General features: G+C 59.7%; 4 protein-coding genes across 5 annotated transcripts; 3 read left to right on the forward strand and 1 right to left on the reverse strand.

The window, feature by feature from the left end:
- Positions 1–1,041: 1,041 nt before the first annotated feature.
- Positions 1,042–1,533, reverse strand: ANAPC11 (anaphase promoting complex subunit 11). Its single transcript, XM_053960637.1, has 2 exons — positions 1,336–1,533; positions 1,042–1,264 (listed from the first exon to the last, which is right to left on the reverse strand). Exons 1-2 carry the CDS (start codon positions 1,442–1,444, stop codon positions 1,119–1,121), a joined length of 255 nt encoding a protein of 84 aa, XP_053816612.1. The 5' UTR covers positions 1,445–1,533; the 3' UTR covers positions 1,042–1,118.
- Positions 1,534–1,621: 88 nt separating this feature from the next.
- Positions 1,622–5,649, forward strand: ALYREF (Aly/REF export factor). The gene is made up of 6 exons (XM_053960636.1): positions 1,622–1,849; positions 2,017–2,148; positions 3,952–4,099; positions 4,279–4,342; positions 4,460–4,637; positions 5,374–5,649. The coding sequence occupies exons 1-6, from the start codon at positions 1,622–1,624 to the stop codon at positions 5,386–5,388; spliced, it is 765 nt and encodes a 254-aa protein (XP_053816611.1). The 3' UTR covers positions 5,389–5,649.
- Positions 5,650–5,927: 278 nt separating this feature from the next.
- ARHGDIA (Rho GDP dissociation inhibitor alpha) lies at positions 5,928–11,919 on the forward strand. Of its 2 annotated transcripts, none has more exons than XM_053960010.1 (6): positions 5,928–6,033; positions 8,398–8,607; positions 8,941–9,024; positions 9,502–9,578; positions 9,742–9,805; positions 10,264–11,919. In XM_053960010.1, the coding sequence occupies exons 2-6, from the start codon at positions 8,418–8,420 to the stop codon at positions 10,461–10,463; spliced, it is 615 nt and encodes a 204-aa protein (XP_053815985.1). In that variant the 5' UTR covers positions 5,928–6,033; positions 8,398–8,417; the 3' UTR covers positions 10,464–11,919. The 2 variants fall into 2 exon arrangements, with proteins under 2 accessions (XP_053815985.1, XP_053815986.1); XM_053960011.1 differs by lacking the exon at positions 5,928–6,033 and adding an exon at positions 6,365–6,642.
- Positions 11,920–14,768: 2,849 nt separating this feature from the next.
- Positions 14,769–23,075, forward strand: P4HB (prolyl 4-hydroxylase subunit beta). The gene is made up of 11 exons (XM_053960009.1): positions 14,769–14,971; positions 15,228–15,434; positions 16,201–16,334; positions 16,536–16,673; positions 18,877–18,981; positions 19,258–19,383; positions 19,622–19,822; positions 20,492–20,612; positions 20,818–20,999; positions 21,438–21,524; positions 22,048–23,075. The coding sequence occupies exons 1-11, from the start codon at positions 14,815–14,817 to the stop codon at positions 22,132–22,134; spliced, it is 1,545 nt and encodes a 514-aa protein (XP_053815984.1). The 5' UTR covers positions 14,769–14,814; the 3' UTR covers positions 22,135–23,075.
- Positions 23,076–23,170: the final 95 nt, after the last annotated feature.

Raw genomic sequence — 23,170 nt, forward strand, 5'->3', positions numbered from 1 at the left:
GCTCCACTCAGCCCTGCTGGCCCTTCCTGGGCTCTGCCAGCTGCACAAATCCCCCCTCTGCAGCGTGTGGCTCCTTCCCACGGGCGCTGCAGAGCAAACAGGGCCGGGCAGAGGCTGTGCCGGGTCTCCTGCAGCACAGGGGGAGCAGGGCCGTTCTGTCTGGGGCAGACAGGGCCAGGAACCCTGTGCCTACAGTCACCTGCTCTCCTGCACAGCCCCTTGGCCCCTGCTGTCCCTGCATTGTGCCCTGCAGCTCCTCAAGCCTAAGGGATTTTGTTCTGCTGGGTATCTGAGCAGCCTCAGCACCACAGGAGGGAGCGGAGGGCTCAGCAGCCCAGAGCTCCCCAGATCTGGGTGGGCTCCCCCTCCCCAGCAAGGACAGACACGACAGAGCCATCCCGGGCGAGTTTATTGTCAGCCCGGAGCCACCAGCACCGGCTCAGCACGCCATGGGGTCCAAGGAGAGAGTCGAGACCTCTCACACCCGAGAGGTCCCGGCAGCGCCACGGCCACGTGTGTCACACACAGCACCGCGGGGCTGTGCCTGCCGCCGTGGCGGCTGCCCTGCTCCGGCCGTGCTGCAGAGCCCCGCGGGGCTGAGGGGGCTCCGAACTGCGGCGGGGGCACGAACCGTGCCCCGCGTCCCAGCCCGAGCCCCTGCGGCGGCCCCGGTACTCACCGCGGCGCGGAGCCCCGAGGCGAGTGGGCCGAGCTGGGCAGCAGCACGGCGGGACCGGGCTCGGCAGCGGGCGGCACAGGTCGGAGAGCAGCCCCGAGGTTCTGCCCACCGAGCGGCGGCGGGGCCGGGCCGTCGGCGGCTGCGAGGGCACCGAGCGGCCCCGGCCCCGAGCAGCGAGCACGGTGCCGGAGCACCCGGGGCCGCCGCCTTTACAGCCGGGCGGGGGTCCCGCCTCGCCCGCCCCCGCCGCAGCGGCGCGACTCGGCTCCCGGGGCGGCGGAGCCCCGGGGCGCCCGGCGGAGTCACCGCTCCGTGCACCGACCCCGAGCGCGGGACGCCGGACACAGACACGGACACGCCACTGGCGTCGCACGTTTATTGAGCGGGCCCGGGCCGGCCGGCGGTGGGCCACGGCCCGGCCCCGTGCCCGGTGCCGCCCTCACTCGCGGAACTTCCACTCCTGGCGGCACATGGGGCAGTGCTGCTGCACCTGCTGCGAGTTCAGCCACTTGAGGATGCAGTGCATGTGGAAGCAGTGCGAGCACTGCCCCCACACCAGCGGGCAGTCGTCGCCGGGAACTTTACCTGCGGCACGGACACACCGTCAGCCCCGCCCAGTGCGCAGCGCCCGGTGTCGGTGCCCGTCCCGCACTCACAGTCGGGGCAGCAGCCGTTGAAGGCCATCCGGCAGATGCCGCAGTTCTCGTCGTTCGCCACCCACAGCCAGGACGCGACTCCGTGCCAGCTCCGCACGCGCACCCGCATGTCCCTGTCCGGCCCCGGTCCCGATCCCGATCCCGGCCCCGGTCCCGGTCCCGCCGGAAGTGCTGCCCGCCCCACAGAGCTTCGCGCTCCCGCCGCGCCGCGCCTCAGCCCCGCCTCTTCCGCTTCCGGCGCGGGCGCAGCGCGGCCGGAAGTGCGGGTGGGAGCGGTGCCGCCATCATGGCCGACAAGATGGACATGTCCCTGGACGACATCATTAAGCTCAACCGGAGCCAGCGTGGGGCCAGCCGGGGCGGCCGGGGTGGCCGGGGCCGGGGCGGCACCGCACGCGGGGGCGGGCCCGGCCGGGGCGGCGTTGGCGGCGGGCGCGCGGGCGGCGGCCCCGTGCGGAACCGGCCGGTGATGGCCCGGGGCGGCGGCAGGAACCGGCCCGCGCCCTACAGCCGGGTACGGACTGGGCAGGCGGAGCTTGGGCCGCGGCGGCGCGGCGGGCTGGGGTGGAGGGTCCGCGCGGGGCGGGGGCGCGGACGCGGGCGGCCCCTTTGTCCACTCCCGGCGCGGCCGCGGGCCGCGGGGCCCCGGCGCCGGTCAGCGAGGTCCCGCTCTCGTTGCAGCCCAAGCAACTCCCCGAGAAATGGCAGCACGACCTGTTCGACAGCGGCTTCGGGGCGGGGGCCGGCGTGGAGACCGGCGGAAAGCTGCTCGTCTCCAACCTGGACTTCGGCGTTTCGGATGCGGACATCCAGGTGCGGCTCGGGGAGGCGCCGCGGGGAGCGGGGCCTCGTTCACTGCCCAGGTCGGGTGCCCGCGGGAAGCCCGCCGGCCCTGCTCCGGCTGGCGCTCGGGGCCGAGGATTCCCGGTGAATCCCTGCCGATGGGGTTGGTACTAGGTATGCCTGCTTTGCCGCGATCGTGGTGGTCTCCAGGGGGCTGGAAGATTCGGTTTGTGGGTGCTTTGTAAGTGACTGCCCGGGGAGCGATGCTGTGACTGTGCTGGGTCACGCTGTGGCTGGGGCTGCGCTGCGAACTCGGCTCCTGCTCTGCACAGTGGGTGCCGTGGGCTCTGCTGCTTTGTCAAACCACGCTCTGGTGGGTGTCAGGGCTTCCCGAGGACGCACCCATCAGTGTAACCAGGTAGTTATTTGTCACGGGAACAGCTCCCCTGCGCTGCTGCCTTGGTGTCCTGTCGTGGCTGTGCCCCGTTGGGGCTGGTCAGAGCCCACAGTGCCTGCAGCCGGGTGCTGGTGCCTCTGCCTCGGGGCTGGAGGCTGAGGGGGGTCACGGGTGGGCTGTGAGCAGTGCAGGAATTGAGTGCCACGTGTGTCCCTGGCGGGGGCTCCTGCGCCACAGAGTGCTGCCATCACCCTGGCTCGGGCTCTCGTGCCCTCGCCAGGGAAAACCAAGCCACTGCTGTCAGACTTTCCTCATCGTTTCGTTCTTTCAGCCTCTCCACGCACCCCTCTGGCTGCGTGTGGGGAGCTGGAAAGGAGCTCTGTCAGGTCACCTGCTCACTGGTGCTGTGCTGCACTCCACCTCTTTTCCTCGTGTAGGTTCAGACTGGGTTTCAATAAGTTCCTGTTGGTTGCAGAGAGGCAGCAGTGAGTAAAACTCAGCCCCTGTGCCTTGTGTGCAGCCAGGACTCACCTTCCTGCTGCTGCACAAGCCCCCACTGGGGTTTGCTTAGCAGCAGGGCTGACTCAGTGGCTTTGGCCCCCAGCCCCCTAATTCAGCGTTGCCTCAGACGTGGGATTGGTTTTGTTCCTGTGCTGATGCCTCTTTATGTGCTGCGAGAGGCCGAAGGAGCTGTGCAGCGTTGCTCTTCGTGTCCTCTGAGGCAGGAGCAGCTGACCCCGGGCCCTGGGCACAGCTGACACAGCCTTGCCTGCCACGTTCTGTCCAGAAAGCATCTGCCAGGTGCCCTTTGCAGTTCTCCTCCAGCAGCCCTGCTGAGAGCCCTGTTGTGACTCGGGAGCAGGCTGACACAGGCAGAGCAGTAACCTTGTTGGCTTCCCAAACGTAGTGCCTGAGAAACAAAATTGGTGGCTCTGTCGCTGCCTCTTTATTTCCAGCCTTTGTGGCAGCAAAGGACACCTCAGCAGAGGACTTTGTTGGTCTCCATTTTTGGGGTATGTTCCTAATGGGCACAAGTCCAGCACAGTAAAAGTGCCATGGTCTCGTGGATCCCTGCACTCACATGGTCATTCTCCTGTGTGAGAAAGGTGTCTGGGGTCTGCAGTATTTTCAATTGTTGCTGCTTTGACTCATCTTCAACAGAGCCCCAGTTCCCCTGGGAGAAAAGCAGGTCAGCATCCCTTGAATCTGCTTCACAGGCTGTAAATGTGCCTCCTGCAGGGCACGAGAGTGGAGTCCTGCTTGTTTTTGCCACTTGTGACAACTCCCTGAAATGTGGCTGATGGGCTGTGCTGCCCTGTGCCACTGGGTGTTTCTCCAGGCTGTGGAGGTGTTGGACAAGCTCTGATGCTGAGTGTGTCTGTGGGGCGCTGCAGTGCCTGCAGCATTGCTGGATGGGCTTTCCCTGTCATTCTCAGGAGCTCTTTGCGGAGTTCGGGACCTTGAAGAAGGCAGCTGTGCACTATGACAGATCCGGCCGCAGCCTCGGAACGGCAGACGTGCATTTCGAGAGGAAGGCTGACGCGCTGAAGGCCATGAAGCAGTACAACGGGGTGCCCCTGGACGGTGAGGCTGCGTGGCCCAGCCCCGGGCTGTCGCCGTGGCTGGAGCGCGCCCGTGTCCCTCCCCTCCTGCCCGTGTCCCTCCCCTCCTGCCCGTGTCCCTCCCCTCCTGCCCGTGTCCCTCCCCTCGCGCCCGCCCGTGCGGCTCTGGCCCCGCGCTCAGGGCTGCTCTCCCTCCTGCAGGGCGCCCCATGAACATCCAGCTGGTCACGTCACAGATCGACACGCAGCGGAGACCAGCACAGAGGTGGGGAGCCCCTGCCCGAGCGGTGCAGGGGAGCCGGCAGGACCCTCCCTGCTGGGGAACCAGGGTCCTGCTTGGCTTCGCTGAAGGCGCTAAAACAGTTGCTTTTAAAACTTACAGTGTAAACAGAGGAGGCATGACCAGGAACCGCGGGGTCTCGGGGGGATTTGGAGGTGGAGGCAACAGGCGAGGGACTCGTGGCGGGAACAGAGGGAGAGGCAGAGGAGCTGGAAGAACTTCCAAACAGCAGCTCTCTGCAGAAGAACTAGATGCACAGCTGGATGCTTACAATGCCAGGGTAAGTGCTGCTTGGGCATGGCAATGGGCTCCCCACAGCATCTCATCCTGGAAAGCACTGGCAGTCTGGAGCTGGCAGAAAAGGGAGAGCATTTTCCAGGTCCTTGGACTGAAGCAGTCTCTCTCTGAAGCTGAGCTGTGCCTTGGCTTGGGCCTGAGCTTCCCTTTCCAGAGCATTTTGTCACCTGTTCCTGGTGGCTGAGGAACAGGTTCTGCTCTTGCCAGGCTCCATAGCTGGAACAGCCACCATGAGGGGAGCAGCTGCAGAACAAACTCACCGAGCTGATAGGTTGCAGGAATGGGAAAACAAAGGAAAATCTCATGTGGAAGAACTGTGTGGTGTGCTGCTGGGGAAAGGCTGTAACGTTGGTGGCAGAAATGAGCCCTGGCCTGGGGAGCCAGGGGCAGGTTGCAGCTGTACCTGGAACTTGCTCAGCCTGTGCCGTAGCTGGGCCAGGATCCCAACAAAGCCGAGGCCACAAGGACACTGCGGCAGCGGAGTTGGTGCTTCAGGACTGGGATGGGTCAGGGCAGGAGCAGGGAAGAAGTGGGATGAGCAGGATTCTAGAAGAAGCCTTGGAGCAGTGTAGGGGTGGGTTTGCTGTGGCTTGGACCCTCCTGTCCCCAGCGCTTGGGGGTTCACCAGAGCCAGGCTGCCTGCAAACAAGTGTGTGGGCTTGTGTGCAGGGGCTGCTATGGTGCCACGGCTGTGGTGACATTCCTCCCCTCTCTTGCAGATGGACACCAGCTAAAGTGGCAGCGGTGGCGCAGGGAAGGACTCCAATCTTGCTCCACACTCCCGGCAGGGGCTGCGGCTGTGGCTACTACTACCGAGGATGGGATTTGTTTTACTTTTACGTTCTGGGATAGGTTTTAACTCCTGTAAAGGTTTTTTTTAATTCTCAGCAGACCTGTTTTGTACCGAGTTATTTTTGGGATAAATTTTTCTGGTTGCCTGTTGGGCCAAGGTGGCTTTTTCACCTTTGCCGTAATAAAATAGAACCATGTCTAGAGCTGTGGCTGGTGCCTTGCCCCATCGCCCTCCCCCGCGTACCGTGATGCTCTGCCCCACTCTGCCGGGTCCCGGTCCCGGTCCCGGTCCCGTCCTGCCCCGCTGGGCTCGCTCTTGCTCCCGGGCCGCTCTCCTGGTCCCGCTCCGTCTCTGCCGCGCCCCGCCGGCCCCGCCCCGCCCCGCCTCGGCCCCGCCCATCCGCTCCGTGCCGCCCCGCCCGCGCGCGCCCCCCCGGGCCAATCAGCGCGCGGTGCGCGGCCGGAAGCGCGGCGGCGGCGCGGCGGCGAGTAACGGGAAGTGCCGGGCGTGTCCCGGAAGTGCGGGGGCGCGCGGGGCCTGGGCGGATCCGCGGCGTTGGCAGCGCAGCGCGGAGCGAGCGAGACCGGTACGGCGGGAGCGGCGGGAGCGGCGGGAGCGGGTGGGTGGGGGGTACGGTTCGGCGGGCAGAGCTGGGCCGGGCGCGCCGCGGGCCGCGGGAAGGGCCGGGCGCGGCCGAGGGGCGGGCGCGGGGCCCCGGGTGCCCTTGCGCGACCTTCCGAAGGCCGGGGGAGCCGCCGCCCCCGGCGGGGCCGTCCCGGAGCGGAGCGGGCGGGGCGCGGGGCGCGGGCGGCCCGCGTTCGCCCGAGGGGCTGGGGCAGCTCCCGGCGGGCCGTGCCCGGTGCTCGGCCCGAGGGGCGGTGCGGGGCATCGCCCGCCCCACACGTGCCGGGGCCGGCCGTGCCTCTGGCGCGAGCGGGCTGTCCATAAATGGCCGCTGGGCACGGAATGAGGAACTGGGAGACGCGGTACCGGAGTCGGGCTGCTCCGTGTCAAGGCAGGGCCCTTGCAGCCCGACCGCCGCGGGCCGGGTGCGCTTCGAGCCCCGGCGGGCGGGTTGGCACCGGAGCCGCGATTCCTGCGCTCCCCCGCCAGCAGCATTCCACCGGGAGCAGCGGCTGGCCGAGAGAGCTTTCCCAAGAGCTGGTCTGAGAGCCCTGACCGCCGTTTGTTTGTGGTGAGAAAAGCCCCCGACCACACTTGTTCACTTGAGGGTTTCGGGTCTGCTCTCTTGTCCAAGCGTTTTTCCAGTGTGGAGGATCTTATTCCATGACTGCAGAGTGGGGACAGTTTCACTGCTGTGGGTTCGGCTGCTGGCACACAGGGATGGGTCACAGTCCTGGCTCCAGTACCCACGGTACTGGTTTGCATCCCTGGTGCAGCACTGCCAGCGGCCTTTATCCTTCTGGAGTTGTTTGTGAGCCCTCAGCCTGGCTCTGCACAGTTCACCCATGTAGGTGAACGACAGGTCAGGGATATGTCAGAGCAAAAAGAAAAAAAATCCTCCGTCCTCAGACTGCCGAGTCCCCTCTGGGCAGCAGTGTGTGCCCCTGTTCCCCAGGCCCTTCCCACGTGGGTCTGTAAGACCTGAGGGGCTCAGGTGGGATGAGGATTCCCTCGGATGCTCTTACGAAGCGACTGGTGCAGCAGTGGTACCTGGATCTGCCCTGACAGCGCCCGGCCTCAGGAAGTGCCAGCTAGGCTCCTGTCCCTCCTGTGCTGCCCTGGGACCCATCCGGGCTGTCCGTGGGGAGCAGCCAGGCTCTTTGGGCTGTTCTGGCTCCCGTCCTGGCAGAGCAGCCTGGGACAGGGCCCTGTAGAAACCCTGAGTGCTGGTCACATTCCAGCCGCGTTCTCCGGCTGGCTGTGCAGGCTTTCCCTGCGCGGGAAGAAGGAAGGGTGGGGACTGCTGGAACTGGCCCTGCTGCGTCCACGGCTGCGCCTGATGGATGTCGGAGCTGATTAGCTCATCTGACAATACTCTGACTAATGCTGGCCTTGCTGCTGCCGGGGATCGGGACTCCAGGCTACGGAGTCAGTGGTTCCCACTGTCTGCTTGGACACCAGCAGGGATATTCCTGCTAGTGTTTCTGCCTGGCAGGAGGTGGGGCTCTGGCATTAGCCGCTGCAGCTGCTCTGTCCTGCACAAAACATGCTGAGAATCCGGAAGAAACTGCTGGGTTGAGGGAGCAGTGAAGGCAGAGTGCAAATTCCCAGGTAGGGATTTAGCCTCCTGCTGCCTTCTACAGGCTGCTGTGATCCTGAGTCCCTGCTGGGAGCTAGGGTCTGTTTCTGAAGATCCAGGAGCCCTTCTGTACCCTGCTTCCAGCACAGGCTGGGGTCCCTTCCTGCAGCCGTGGCAGTTCCGGGGGGGCTGTGCTGTTCCACGGAGCAGTGGGATCCCCAGGACCTGTGGGTAAGCTGATAGGAAAGGTGAGGGCTGTTTCCCCAGAGCGCTCATGTGACAGAGTTACAAAATGTGAGCACCAGATCCCAGCAGAGGCTCCCAGCATTCATGCCAGTGGTGAGACAGAGGTCTATTCTTAGCTGGAATCCTGTTGTGGAGAGCAGAACTGAGTTTATTTATTATTTCTACTGGGCTCTGGTTTATTCCAGTTGAAAGCCTCACCTGGTTGATCTTGTGGAGGAGAATGTCTTCCCTATGGATTTGGGGTATTTACATTACAAGCAAAGCAGTGAGGTTGAATTTTTTCTCACTCTTGCCTGGGCCTCTGCAGGCTGAAGATGAGACCTGGCCTCTGGAGGGTTCTGCAGGGGCTGGGGGCCCTTGGCAGGGTTGTGTCTCCCAGGGGGCAGCGAGAAGGGCCCCAGTGAGAGTGGGAGCCTGCAGAGTCACAGCAGAGCAGTTCTGGGGGAGCCCTGCTGCTGGTGTGCTCGGTCAGGGCAGTCACTCCTCTCCTCTCTACTTCAGTGTGGGTCACGTGTGCGAGGATGGCGGAGCAGGAGCCAACGGCAGAGCAGCTGGCCCAGATTGCAGCGGAGAATGAGGAGGACGATCACTCTGTCAACTACAAGCCACCTGCCCAGAAGAGCATCCAGGAGATCCAGGAGCTGGACAAGGACGATGAGAGCCTGCGCAAGTACAAGGAGGCACTGCTGGGCGCCGTCACCGTGAGTGCAGGTGAGCCCTGGGGTGTGCTGGTCCCTTCTGGCCTTGCCTCTGCTCCCACCTGGGAGCTGTGTTTGGGCAGGAGCACAGCCCAGAGCACAAAGCTGTGTCTGTGCTCCCCCGTGCCCATCGCTGGCCTGCAGTGTAGGGCTCAGGGACTGAAGGGCAGGGGTGGCACTCTGCCTTTGCGGGCAGGGCCTGGTGCAATGGAAGCCCTGACCCTTACACAGTTGGAGGCTGTTTTTGCTGGTTTTGTGCTCTTTCAATAAGTTCTCTGAAAGGAAAAGGAGCTGTGTTGGCCAGTGTCGGGGATGAGTGTTAATCAGCTTTTTCTCTTGTCTCTAGATCCCAACGCTCCAAATGTGGTGGTGACCAAACTGACCTTGGTCTGCGCTACTGCTCCGGGCCCCCTGGAACTGGACCTGACAGGTGAGCTGGGAGGGAATTCCAGCCCTGCTCCTGGGCAGAGCTGGCAGGAGCACTGCCGACAAGGTGGGTGAGCTGTGTCAGAAGTGTTGGCAGCAGAGCGCAGTGCTTGGGCCCCAGTGGGTTCTGTACCTGGAGCCCAGTGGCAGTTCTGTGACACCTGGGTGTTTTGTAGAGGTGTGAGGGGCCAGATGGGGCAGGCGGATTCTTCCAGCCTGCACGGTGACATTCATGGCAGCTTCGAAATGGTGACAGCCTTGGAGCAAACATCTGCAAAGAAGCAGCTTGGAATTAATTGCATGGCTGTGCTGCAGTGTCCTGTTGCAGGGCATTGCTTGCCTGGCTCCAGCAGCATAGAGGGCCCTGCAGCTAGAGCCATTCCCTGCTCCTGCAGCTCCTGCCCCAGCTGCTCGTGCCACGGAAATTCACCCCACACCACAGCACAAAGGAGCTCTGAGCAACCCTCTCCTGTCTCCGTAGGTGATCTGGAAAGCTACAAGAAGCAAGCATTTGTGCTGAAGGAGGGCGTGGAATACCGGATAAAAATCTCCTTTAGGGTAAGGATTCCGATCTGGAAACAGAACGAACGGAACACCGGACTGCTGCAGTCCTGGCTTGGGCAGCAAGTGGGGTTGTGCTGAAGGAATGGGCTCTTCCTGCAGGTGGGGTGGGCAGCATGAACGGAGACATCCTGCTCAGTCCCTGCTCCTCTCTCTGCAGGTAAACAGGGAGATTGTGTCAGGATTGAAGTACATCCAGCACACGTTCCGGAAAGGTGTGAAAAGTAAGTGCTTCTCTGTGACTTGGTGCTGCTCTGTGTGAGTGAGGGCTTCCTGCTCACCTTGCTGCTGTGACAGGGCTGCCCAGCAGCTCGGCACGGGAGGGGACAGTGCTCAGTGCCACGTGGAGCTCTGCAGAGGCTCCTGGGCCTGCGGTGGTGGGGCAGCCCATGGTCCTGGCTGCACAGCATGAGATCCCGATCCCCCCCCGAGTTTGGCAGGAAGCAGGTCACAGCTGACAGCGCTGCCACTGCTTAGAGGTCACTCCCCACAGGAGGGACCCATTCCTGGGGGGAAGGGAGCTCTGAACTGGGTGAGATTCCTATTGTTACAGCTGCTCTATGGATTGTTGTAACAGTAACAGACCTTTCCTTCGCTTCAGCCTTGCCCCAGATGCAGGGGAGGCTCCTGAACCTCTTGGTGCCTCAATGGAGCCTCTATACCCCTCTTTTTGTCTTTTTAGTTGACAAGACCGAATACATGGTTGGGAGCTATGGCCCCCGAGCAGAGGAGTACGAGTTTCTGACCCCCATGGAAGAGGCCCCAAAGGGCATGCTGGCCCGGGGCAGCTACAACATCAAATCCAAGTTCACAGATGATGATAAGACTGACCACCTGTCCTGGGAGTGGAACCTGACCATCAAAAAGGATTGGAAGGACTAGCCCTTCCTGAGGCCAAACCCCAGAGAGCGTGAATCAGACAGTGGCTACCGTAGAATTCCCCCCCTGTACCAAAGTGCTGACATTGGAACCCTCTTACCTGTCACCCCCATCATCATTTGACCAGAGAGCTCAGTTTTTTATGTGCCCCCTCCCCAGAGAATTGCTGAGTGCATTGACCAAACCATGCTGTCTGCATCTGGTCTCCAGCTGCCCGTCCTGGGGCTGTGCTGCCCCAGCACTGAGGGAGTGCCCACTCCCTTGCCAGGCCCTTTCTTGCTTCCCACCTTCCTTTATCCAGGAGGTGCCAAAGGGGAGGAATCCCTGTTAGGATCCTGTGCTTGGCTTTCCTGCGCACAGCTCAGGGTAGCTACTGCCTCCAAGTAGCTGAAGAATTTTGGTGCCAGGCAGCTGTCAAATCAGTTTATTGGCTCAAGTGTTGTCTGCCTGCCCTTCCCGCCCTGTCAGTGTCCTGGGCAGCTTCATTTGTGGATGTTCCCTGTAACCATGATGCCTTAAATGTGTAACATGTATCCTCTAGGGAGGGGGTCCTGCCTCTGTTACACTTTTTAAACGCCACCTGCCCTCCCAGTCTGTTGGCATGGGCTCAGCTTCCTCACGCCCCTCATGTGTTATTAGGAAAGATTCACAACTTCCCACTTCACTGCTGGTCCGTTCCTCACCTGAGACAGGACATCTCCAGAGGGGAGAGGGTGTGACATCCTGGGTGACGCCTGGCCGCCCTTCCTGGCACCCCGAGCGCCGGCCTGGCTGGAGCCCAGCCTTGCCTGCAGAGCCCCGGGTGCCCTGCGGCACAGAGGGGGCTGAAGGGCAGGGCGGAGCAGGGCTCACCCGTGCTGCCATCACCTGCACTTCTCACTGCAGCCCAGGTCGCTGCAAAGCACTGAAATTCCGGGACAGCACCTGCCCTCCCGGCTGTTTTGGGCTGAGGATGGACGAGTCTGTCTCTGCAGCTGCTCCTGATGCGATCAACAAAGAGCTTGCGATGGACAAGTGTTCTGAAGCGGTTAATGCCTTATGTATCTGTTCTGCCTTTAAAATCTGTGCCTGGCCTGTAGTTACTGCCTTGACACTCGGCCCCCCGTGCCTGCCGCAGACCCGCAGCATGCCGGCCTCCACCCCGGGCTGCACAGCTGCAGCTCTTGGGGCAAAGGAGCCCCAGGGGCCCCCTGCAAGGCCCCGGGGCTGGGCAGGCGTGTGCCACCTCTGCAGCCCTCCGATTTGGACCTACCACATTGAGGTTAGAACTGGGACCAAGTACATGTGGCTTTCTTGTAGCTACGTCTTTGCCTCTAACTGCCCTCGCCCTGCCCCTAGAGAGTTTTTTGTTAATTTGATTTGGTGCATATTGTCTGTAAGTCCTAGACCCAGGTTAACAGGTTTGGAATCATCGTCTGCTTCTCCTTTTATGACAGTTAAATAAAATCTTTGAACTGACCGTGTACTGTCCATGCTGGGTCTTCAGCATGAAGTGTCTGAATGGGATTTCTGCAGACACCTAGGGTGGGAGAAGACCAGGATCTGTGGTTTTGCTAGAATGTGAAATGGGATCTGGGACAGGAGAGGCCCCATGGCAGTATGTGTGCAGGATCTGTCCCTTGCTGTTTGCCCTGTTCTGCACTGCCCACAGTGTGAGGGGTGGGTGCGTGTGAGGCAGTGAAAACAGGGTTTTCCAAGGGGGGCCTCTTGCCAGCAGAGGAGCAGGCAGGCTCTGAACCCACAGCACAACTGCTCCAGCTGCACACACAAAGGGAAATTCCTGTGCAGTCACAGGAATGAGGGAGGCAATCAGAAAACACAGTCCAGGAGAGGCAGCACGATAAGAGCCTGCGGATGTTTACAGAGCAAGTGGCATGTTTGTGTTAAGGATAAAGGAAAGTGTAGCCATGAAAAGCTCTTTACAGAATCCATGGTGTGAGAGAACCTGGAGGAGGGGGCTCAGCTCTGCTCCTGGTCAGACTCGTGAAGGTAACTGAGAATTCCATAGGCTCCCTCTTGTATTTGGAGCTCACAGCACAGGCCTCTTCCTCAGGCCTTGGAAAACAGATAAAGGATGATGGGGCTTGGGAAGGACAAGGACTGAAGGCAACAGTCTGGGCCGGGTAGGAGCTGGCACGTGGCCAGTGCCCGCTGCAGCAGGCACATCACTCGTTCTGCCTACTGTGGAGAACAGCGGCCAGCTACACCCCCAGCCCTCCGCAGTGTGGGGACTGGAGCAGGGAACAGGCCTCACTCTCAGTGAGTCAGTTAGAGCCCAAATGTGCCTGGCAGCGTGAACAAAGGCCCCCGTGCTGGCCCCCAACAGCCACTCTGCGGGCAGGGTCAGATGAGCGCCCAGCTGATGCAACCCCAGCGCTTTGGCAAGAGTTTCCACACCCAGGGTGTCGAGGCTTCTGTTAGATCGTTTTACCACGGAAGGAGGCCTGGAGGGGCAGGACAGCTGTGCCCTGCTCCAGCTTTGGGGATTCTCTGCCTCTGTTCTCTGGCACGTCTTCCTCCGACAGCTGGGCTCTTGTGCCTGGTGCATGCCATGAGTGCACTTGGCTGTGGGTGCCTCCAGTCACAGGCCAGCTGGGACAGGCCATTTGCATGAATTGTGGTTCCCAAAGTAAAGCCTCAGCCCCTTCCAGGTGATGCACCTGAAGAACCTCGGCCAGAAGCTGTGCAGGAGCAGCCCAGGCCGTTTTCCTTTTCCAGTGCTGCAGCAGCTCCGTGGTGACACCACAGCTCTGTGAGTGCAGCAGCTGAGTCGGAGCGAAGGTGCTCGTGCAGAACCACAACAAAAAAAAGGGCAGGACCGGCCCTTTCAGCAGAGGCATCGCTGCAGGGCCCTCCGGCAGAGCAGCCCTGGAACCAGACAGGCTCCGAGGGGGCCTGGACTGATGCAGCCGCCGATTCCCTCCCCACCAGACCAGCGTGCCTGCGTGCCCTCACCGTGTGCTCAGCTTTGCCTTCCAAAAACCTCGCTGGACTCTCCCCGGGCCTGACAAAAGCGTCTGGTTTAGCACCGGCCGCAGCCCCTGACGGGCAACAGCTGCCGGCAGCACCCGGGGCAGTCGGGTTGTCTGCGGGGAGCTGGTGAGCGCCTCGCTGCTCGCTGCACTCGCCCAGAGCGGAGCGGCGGCTCTGAGCAGCCCCGAGCGGGACACGCTCCGGGAGCCGCGGAGTGCCCCCGCTCCGGCCCGGCACCCGCGGGCTGCGCGGAGCGGCGGCGCCGGCCTGGCACGGGCAGCGCCCGGGGCTCTGCCCACCGGCAGCAGTCGGCATTTCCCCGCCGCGGGCAGCGGGCTCCGCCCGGGGCCGCGCTCTGATCGAGCGCCTCAGCGGGCCCCGCTCGGCCCGGGGCACGACGAGCGCCCGCGCCTTCTCCGTGAGGGCGTGTGGCAGCGCCGCCCGAGCGCCCATCGCCGCGACTGGCGAGCTTGCAGCAAAGCGAAACGGGCCGGCCCCGGGCCGGTCCGAGCCCGGCGCCGGGGGACGGACAGACAGGGTCGGGACGGGCAGCGCTGCTGCCGTTACCGGAGCGGCCCCGAGCGCTGGGCGGTGCCCGAGGGGAAGGCCGTGTCTAGGGGAGGTACGAGGGGAGGGGGAACGGACGGGCCGGACCGGACCGGGCCGAACGGAACCGAACTGAACCGGACAGGACAGGACCGGGCCGGGCCGGGCCGAACCGAATTGACCCGGACAGGACCGGGCCGGGCCGAACCGAACTGAACCGGACAGGACAGGACCGGGCCGGGCCGGGCCGGGCCGAACCGAACGGAACCGGACAGGACCGGGCCGGGCCGAACCGAACGGAACCGAACTGAACCGGACCGGGCCGAGCCGAACCGAACGGAACCGAACGGAACCGAACCGCGGCTGCACCGGGGCGGGGCGGGCCTCGCGCGCCGGGCTGGTCACGTGGGGCGCGCGGCCCACTCAGGACACACCACGCGCTCGTGGCCGTGCGCACGCGCAGTGCCGCCCGGCGGCGCTTCCCGAGTGCCACGTTCGAGGGCAGGGGCCACGCCAGACGGCGGCGCCGGCCAATGGCGAGCGGCGCCGCGGGGCAGGCGGCCAATGGCGAGCGGCGCCGCGGGGCAGGCAGCCAATGGAGACGCGCGGGCGGGGAGCGGGGCCGGCGGCCAACCCGGGGCGGCGCGCGAGGGGCGTGCCCGGACCGCCGGCCAATGGGCGGCGCGCAGCGGCCGGGGCAGCGGTGCCGGCCAATGGCGGGCGGGCGGCGCAGCCAATAGCGCGCGGCAGCGGGCGGCGGGGGCGGGTTTATAAGGGGGAGGCGGCGCCGCGGCCGCGCGTCTGTCCCAGCCCGTCCCGAAGGCCGCCATCAGCCATGGCGGCGGTGCGCGCTCTGCTCCCGCTGCTCTGCCTGGCCCTGCTGCTGCCCGCCCGCGCCGCCGCGGAGGAGGAGGAGGATGGCGTCCTGGTGCTGCGCGCCAACTCCTTCGAGCAGGCGCTGGCCGAGCACCGATACCTGCTCGTCGAGTTCTGTGAGCGCGGCGGGGCCGGGCCGGGGGGAGCGGGCGGGCGGGCGGGCGGGGACCCGGCGGCGCGGCTGGGGGACGGAAGGGTCGGGCAGGGGAGAGGCGCCGAGGGACGGGCTCCGCCGGGCGGGTGTGGGGCTGGGCTGGGGCGCGGGGTCTGCGCGGCCCCCCGGCCCCGGGGCTCCGTGAGTCCGAGCGGGCCTCGGCCCGCCCGGGAGTGGAGTCGGGGAGGCCCGGCCGCCGCTGACGCCCCGTCCCGCAGACGCCCCGTGGTGCGGGCACTGCAAAGCGCTGGCGCCCGAGTACGCGAAGGCGGCGGCGAAGCTGAAGGCGGAGGGCTCGGAAATCCGGCTGGCCAAGGTGGACGCCACGGAGGAGTCGGAGCTGGCGCAGCAGTTCGGCGTTCGCGGCTATCCCACCATCAAGTTCTTCAAGAACGGCGACAAAGCTGCGCCCAAGGAGTACACGGGTGAGCAGGGGCAGCACGCAGGTGAACCGGGTCTGGATGCGCCGCCAGGGTGCAGAGGGCAGCAACGTGGCGCCGGGTCCCGGCACATGGCCCCGCGCCGGAGCTGTGCTGCTGTGCCCGGACAAGGTCCACTGTGACAACGACCTGGGAATGGTGCTGGGCCGGTGGGGAACAGGCCAGCCTTTAATGGCCCCCCTCTGGAGAGATCCCTAAGGTCAGCGAGAGTGGAGGAGGTTGCTTTTGTGTAGAAAAGCAAAGTGACCTGAGCTTGGTTTTTTGTGTGGCTTGACTCAAGCTGTGCAGTACCCAGAACTGGAAACACATCTGGGCCCTTGGGTGAGGAGGCAAACACGGGGTGTGAGAGCGCTGCAAGGAAGGCCAAGGCAGAATTCAGCTAAGCCAGGCCACACGGTGCTGGTAACAGAGGGTAGCATCCAGAATAGAGATCTTGGAAGGAAAAGGTGCTGTAATAGCATAAGTAATACTGAGGTCATGGAGAAGTGTTGCATTGCTGGTCAAAGTTTAAGGATGGGGGCAGGAGGTGAGAGAAGACTGGATTCCTGGGAGTCCCTTGTACCTTGACTTATCAATTAGGGATAAGCTTAATTACACCACGAGTGAAAGGGAAAGAGTTGCGCAAATGAGATCTTGAGTCTTGCTGATCTCTTGACTAGCTGCTGTAAGGTCTGCTCTCTCAAAGCTTGAGGGTTTTGTGGTCTTGGGCTTAGCTGGGGGAAAGTGATTTGTTGTTATCTCCCGGTTTTAGCTGGCAGGGAGGCGGATGACATCGTCAGCTGGCTGAGGAAGCGCACGGGCCCGGCCGCGGCCACCCTGACTGATGTGGCTGCTGCGGAGGCACTGGTGGACTCCAGTGAAGTGGTGGTGATTGGTTTCTTCAAGGTAGAGTTTGTGTTTCCACTGGAGATGCTCTTGTGTGTGTCCAGGGCTTTCCCTGCTTCCTCCTGGCTGGGGAAGGTTCTGTGCCTTATGCAATACTGGCTGCCTTGCCTTCCTTGATCTTCCAGTTCTTCGGGCTGAGCCCTGGGGTGTGAATGCTTCAGGTGATGTGGCCCCTCTGAGACACCTTTCTTTACTCTCCAGGATTTGGCATCAGAGGCAGCAAAGGAGTTCCTGCTGGCAGCAGAAACTGTGGATGATATTCCTTTTGGGATTTCCTCCAGTGCTGATGTCTTCTCCAAGTACCAGATTAGTAAGGACAGTGTCATCCTCTTCAAGAAGGTACTGGCTGGTGCCAAGCCTGAGCACCACACCGACTGGGGTCTGCTGTCTCTTTCCTTTTCTTTAATTAGTCAAACTCCAACAAGGTCATTCCTGGACGAAACAGCAAAGGCCCCATGCTGCTAGGGTAGCTGTTCTTGGGCCTCAGAGCCTGGGGAGGAAGAGCAGAGCCTGTGGGGTCGGGGAGCCTCAGGGGCCCACAGTGTGCAGCTGTGTCAGTCTCCCAGCCCTGTGCTGTTCTCTCAGAGCTGCTGGGCTTTGGGTTCCTTCACTCACATCCCTTTTCCTCAGCTCTCTGCAGTGCAGCAGTGGTCACACAGTCTTGGACTGGCCCAAGAGAGCAGTAGATGAGCGCTCTGGCTGCCATGGTGCTCTTTGGTTGTGTCTTAGCAGAGTTGCTTTTCATTGCCCACTGCTGGCCTCTGCTGCTGTCACTCCCTGCTGTGTCCAAGAGCTGCTCTGTCTCACTGCTGTGGGTTCTGCAGTGCAGGGATTCCAAAGAAGCTCCTGAGAGGATTTGCAGTTCCATCTGCCTGGGCTGGGGCAGTGGATTATGTGCAGAGGGATGTTGGCTACCTACAGAATCACAAATGCAGTAATGGAAGCATGAAAATCCCTGTCACTGGGATGAATTTCCAAGTTTAAGCAGACAAGAAGAGGTTCTTCAGGCTTGGTGCCTCCTCACCCAGAGGTGCTGTGAGGCAGGACAAAGTGCTTTGGGTTCAGACTTACGAAACCTGTAATATCATCAATCATGACTTTGCCCAGCTGGACCTAACACAAGACTTTTTTTGTTCACCTGAAAAAAAAGTTTCATTATACTATACCTCTGACACTGTAGGTTTTTTATGGTGATAGAAGTTTGTAGACTTAAATTCTGAGTCAGAGTCCCTCAGGTCAATGTGGCTGAGGGAATATCTGGCTAATGCGCTCAAAATGGGGGGAAAGGGAGGAGTGCTTTGCTCTTGCCTCATTTGGTAGTTGTGTGCTGTTGCATGAGTAGCTCTGTAGGTCAGCTTTGTGTGCCCTGCTCTGGGTCCTGCTGGGCTGGGCAGATTCTGGGCCTGGCAGCCTTTTGTGTGTGTTGGGAACAGGAGTGACCAGGCTGGTGTGGGGCAGGAGTGCTTGGCTCTGTGGAAGAAGCAGCCTAGATCTGTCCAGCCATTGGGGTTCCCCTCTGTTCCTGTGCAATGCATGGCAGTGCCATGGGAGCTCCTGGATATATCTACTATAAACCAGTGAGAAAAGGAGCACCCACAGTAATCAAACACCAGGGCACGAGAACTTGATGGCCTATTTTGTTTTTGGGCTTTTGCTCTATACCATTGGTTGGGTCTGAACTGAGAGGGTTTGGCTCATCGTTCTTGTCTTACTCTGTGTGAGTTGTCCAGACTTGCACAGGCCCTCACGCAGTCGTCTGATGGCGCTGAGGCAATCTGCAAAACTCCTCAAAGTGTTTGCAGAGTTATTTTCCGATGCTACGTATTTTCCTCGGCTTTTCCACCGAGGCTGGTATGCCTCCCCTCAACAGAAGGTTATCTGAGTCCACACTCTTCCTTCTGTCAACAACTTGACTATGGCCTTGCCAGGGCACTGCTGTGCCCTTCTGCACATCCTCCCTCTAACCTTGATGGGCCCTGTGCAGCTGTTCCTGTTTCAGGCTGCCAGAGGGTTCTGGGAATCCTGCTCGGGGTGATACGAGTGATGGCCCTGTAGAACAGGACCTGGCACCTCCAGTGTGATGTGCAACATGTGCTGTTGTCCCTAACAGAGACTGGAATGAATTCCCCAGAGCTGAGGAAGTCTGTTTGCTGCAGGCTTTGCTGTCAGATGTTCCCAGCACTGTCTGGCTGCAGTGTCTGCTCTGACCATTGATTGCTGCAGGGCTGGAGGCAGCTGCTCAGGGTCCTTCTTGGTGGCTTGCACCATTAATGGTTTCACAGTGGTGCACAGCAAGGCTGAGATCAAACCTGGCTGTTGTTGCTGCTTACCTTCTGGTGGGGGGGTGATTTAAAGCTTTGCTTGCAAGGAAAATGGACACCCTGATCCAGATTTTATGTGGATATGTGGTAACCTTGTTGAGATGGAAGTCTGCTCTGAAGGAGTGCAGCTGAGATCCCTTGGGGCAGTGACCAGTGCGAAGGCGTTGAGAGATTTGTGTGGGATGCACGAGTGTTCTAATGAAGGATGTCTGTTCTTGCAGTTCGATGAAGGCCAGAACAACTTTGAAGGGGATCTCACAAAAGATAATCTGCTGAACTTCATCAAGTCTAATTCATTGCCTCTGGTCATAGAGTTCACTGAGCAGGTGGGTCTTTAGATATCTGACAAGGCCTTCCCATCGCTGCTGCAAGAATATAGCAAAGGTCCAGTTGTAGGCTGCATGTTTTGTTTTATTGTGGGGCTGACTCTGGGGGTGTGGAGGAGTGGGAAGGACACAGAATGAAGGGGGTGTGAGCTTGCTGTGCACAGCAGTCCTGCAGTGTTGGAGGCTGCTGTGGGCTGGTCAGCATAGTGGAGTTAAACTGGTCTGGATACTGATTTGCCTCTTTTCAAAAAATAAACTTTATTTTTTACTCCTCAGACTGCTCCTAAAATATTTGGAGGAGAGATCAAGACTCATATTCTGCTTTTCCTACCAAAAAGTGTGTCTGACTATCAAGGGAAGCTGGACAACTTCAAGAGTGCAGCTGGGAACTTCAAAGGGAAGGTGAGATGGATTTCTTGGATCATGAGCTAAGAGACCACCCACTGCCTGCAGAGAAGTGTAGCACTGTCTTTATCCATGGAGCAGCTGTGCAGGAGGACTTTAAGCCAGCTCTCTCATCTGGGACAGGGGAGGAAAAGAGCCAATTCAGCTACACTTGGTGCGAGCGTGCGTGTGAAGTGTCAGAGTAGCTACAAGGTACTCGTGCTCACCTCCTGCCTTTCCCTTTTTTCCTCCCAAGATCCTGTTCATCTTCATAGACAGTGACCACAGTGACAACCAGAGGATTTTGGAGTTCTTTGGCCTAAAGAAGGAAGAGTGCCCAGCTGTACGTCTGATCACCCTGGAGGAAGAAATGACCAAATACAAACCTGAATCCGATGAGCTCACGGCAGACAAGATCAAAGAGTTCTGTAACAAATTCCTGGCAGGCAAGATCAAGGTATGTGAATAAACAGTACTGGTGGTGAACGAGGTAGCTGAGAGGGAACAAAAATGCTCCCTGTGAGGGGCTGGAGAGCCAGCTGGAAAAGCCCCTCCATCTTCTGCATGGAAATGGAACTTCCCATGGGCTTTGTGATTAGGAATGAAAGGCAAAGCTGCTGGGGCCTGGAGGCTGCAGGGGAGTGAGCCAGGTAGAAGGACTTGGGCATGGCCAAGCAGTTGTGCTGTCCCTGTGGGGACTGTACTGTTTATCCAGTTGCTCTTTCTGCCAGCAGTCTGTGGAAGGTGTGAATTCTGTGGCACAGGGAAAAGAGTTGTCAGCTCCCGTCTGCTGGAGGGGCTGTGTGTGGCTCAGCCAGCAATGGGGGTGCAGCAAAGCCCAGTCCTCTGGGAATGGGGCTGTCAGCAGTGCTGCTTTCCTCCTGCAGAGCTCTGTTGTCACTCTCTCTGCACAACAGCACCTGCTATTCCTGCTGGGTCAGGGTGGGAAGGAGACTCTCTGTGGGAGAAGAGGAAGTGACCGATTTATCTGGTTGCTTACAGCCTGTGACTGAGGCACCAGTGGGATGGTGAAACCTGGGTTTTCCAGGATGTGTGATTGCATGATGAGTCCAAGTAGCTATGTAGCAAACAGTTTGTATGAATTTCACTTTTTATTCCATTCCAGCCCCACCTAATGAGTCAGGATCTTCCTGAAGACTGGGACAAGCAGCCTGTCAAAGTTCTGGTTGGGAAGAACTTTGAAGAAGTTGCTTTTGATGAGAATAAGAATGTCTTTGTGGAGTTCTGTGAGTATCTTTCTACAGTTCATTCCAAGTAACTGGTGTGAAGGGATTGCTAAAACACTGTGTGACCAGGATTAGGGGAAAAGCCTTTTGCAGTCTGGACCCCAAAAGCAGTGCCTTGGTTGCAAAGATGCGTGAGAACTGTCTGGCTGGGGAGGAGTGGTACCTCGTTAGATTGTTGGTGCAACCCTGTCTCTGTAATTAACAGATGCCCCATGGTGTGGTCACTGCAAGCAGCTGGCCCCAATCTGGGACAAGCTGGGAGAAACCTACAGGGACCACGAGAACATTGTCATTGCCAAGATGGACTCGACAGCTAACGAAGTGGAGGCAGTGAAAATCCACAGCTTCCCCACACTCAAGTTCTTCCCTGCAGGCTCTGGCAGAAATGTAAGCAGGCAGCCGGGCTGGCGCAGCGCTAGCCAGGGAGCACGGGAATGCTCAGCTGCTCGCGCGAGGTGTTCTGGACAAGACCTGTGGGAGGGATCTGCATTCTGTCGGGATGGAACACAGCAAGTCTACAGGACACCCAGGACCCTTTGTGGGGTCTGGGCTGTAGGGAAAGAGTTTGGGGGGCAGTGGGAAGTGGGAATGGGGAAAAGAGGGAGCGTAGAGGACAGTGTGCTCATCTGCAGGCTATTCTTTCCTCGCAGTGATCTCTGAAGTCTAGTGGCTGAGCTGTTTTCCTTCGTCTCATATGGGTGAAGGTGAATTTTTAAATTCCCTTTTGCTTGGCATGTTCACTGTTGCTCAGAAAGAGAATTCTCCTCTCCAGGGGTGTGGGTCTGTAGTGCCCATAACCAGCATCCTTGTGTTTTCCCTGTGTAGGTAATTGACTATAATGGGGAGAGGACACTAGAAGGCTTCAAAAAATTCCTGGAGAGCGGCGGTCAGGATGGGGCAGCAGCTGATGATGTGAGTAATGTGAACAGAGTACTCCGGGCCTTTGGGAACAGAGCATGGGTCAGATCTGGTTCTGTGCCTGAATCCTCAGTCCCAAATAAGACCCTGTGTTGTTACATGTCAGGAGAGGATATTGCTGGTGAACAAAGTGCCCAGATCAGTGTGATCTGTTCTCGTGCAGCCTGGCTGGCTTTGGGCCTGCCGTGGGCTCCTGTTCTGGAGAGCACCCTGTGGGTGTGCACGGCTGGGGCACGCAGCCCCTGGAACTGGGCTGTGTGATGGTGCCACATATCGCTGTGTCTGCTTGGAAACTCCCACCTGCTGGGGAGGGACGGGGTGTGGAGGCTAGTACAGGTACCAGCTTCCAGGGCTTGCTGATCCTTAATGTCCTGAATCCTAAGCTCTTGCTAGAAGTGTCTGGATGTTTTGTTAGCATGTCAGCAGACAGCAGTGACCAGATGAGGGGTGCTGCTCAGTGCTTGGTTCTGGGTCTGCCTCATGTGCCAGAAACCAGAGCTGTCTGTAACCTCCACAGGATCTGGAGGACCTGGAGACAGATGAAGAAACTGAACTTGAGGAAGGTGATGAGGATGAGCAGAAACTCCAAAAGGATGAATTGTAAAGAGAAGACTGATCTACATCACCCAAAAAATCAGACACTAAATTGGCTGCTGTGATGCAGCCCAGTGAGTCAGAAACCCATTAAGATTTAAAGCAGAAGGTAAATGACTGGAAATCCAGGGATTGGCTTCTAAAGTAACACTTTACCCTCACTTGTCTGTACACTTACCTTTTCTTTCTTTTGGCTTTTGAAAAGCGAACTGTCACTAGGGAGCCAGCCCAGCCAGCTGGGCTCTTTTTTCTATTGTGATGTACTTTTTTGTACACAGCTTTTGTCTGGAGAACTCTATTCTTCTGGGCAGCAGGAGGTTGTGAGGTGGTACCAGGAGTTCAGTAGCCTGACAATCTGGAGCCTTGCCACTAACATCTTCCAGACAGCTTTTTTTCCTCTTTTTCTTTTAAAACTAAAGCCCCTAATTGATTTCTGCACCTGGCAGGGTCCTTAATGGTGTCAGCTGTTCTTCCCTGGAGCTGGCCTTCAGTATATGTGGGGGCAGAAGGCTGATGGCTTCCTGGGGAAAGGTGTATGTGAAGGTGCTTCTCTTCATGCTAGCCAGACGTTTCCTTTCCCTTCTCCTTTAAGACACTTGGAGATGACTATTCCAAACTCCTGGAGGGGTGGAATACTGTGCACTGGCTGTGGCAGGCTCTGAGGGTGGAGGTGGCTGCTGGCTCACCAGCTGTGTTGACATCCTTTTGATCAAAGACAAGAGTTGCAATCCCTTTCATGAATTATTTTGAGTGGGTTGACCCGGCAGGTGGGTGGTGGGGGAGGGCCTGATAAACAGATCAAACAGGACATTTGCAATTACTGGGGCTTGGGAATGTGACTGAGGGGAGTGCCTCACAGGCCTGAGCTGCATCAGGCTGGTTCTTAGCATTCTGCTACAATAACATTGGTACTGAATTTGATGGCCAAATAAAGTTGAGATTTTAATACTATTATGTCTCTTTGTCTTTATTAGAGCATAGATTATTTGAACCTACCCTGTAAGGGGAGGTCAGAGTTGGAGGATGATTCTCAAGGGACTCTGCTG

The sequence above is a fragment of the Vidua chalybeata genome, chromosome 19 (genome assembly GCF_026979565.1).
Source record: "Vidua chalybeata isolate OUT-0048 chromosome 19, bVidCha1 merged haplotype, whole genome shotgun sequence".
NCBI lineage: Eukaryota > Metazoa > Chordata > Aves > Passeriformes > Viduidae > Vidua > Vidua chalybeata.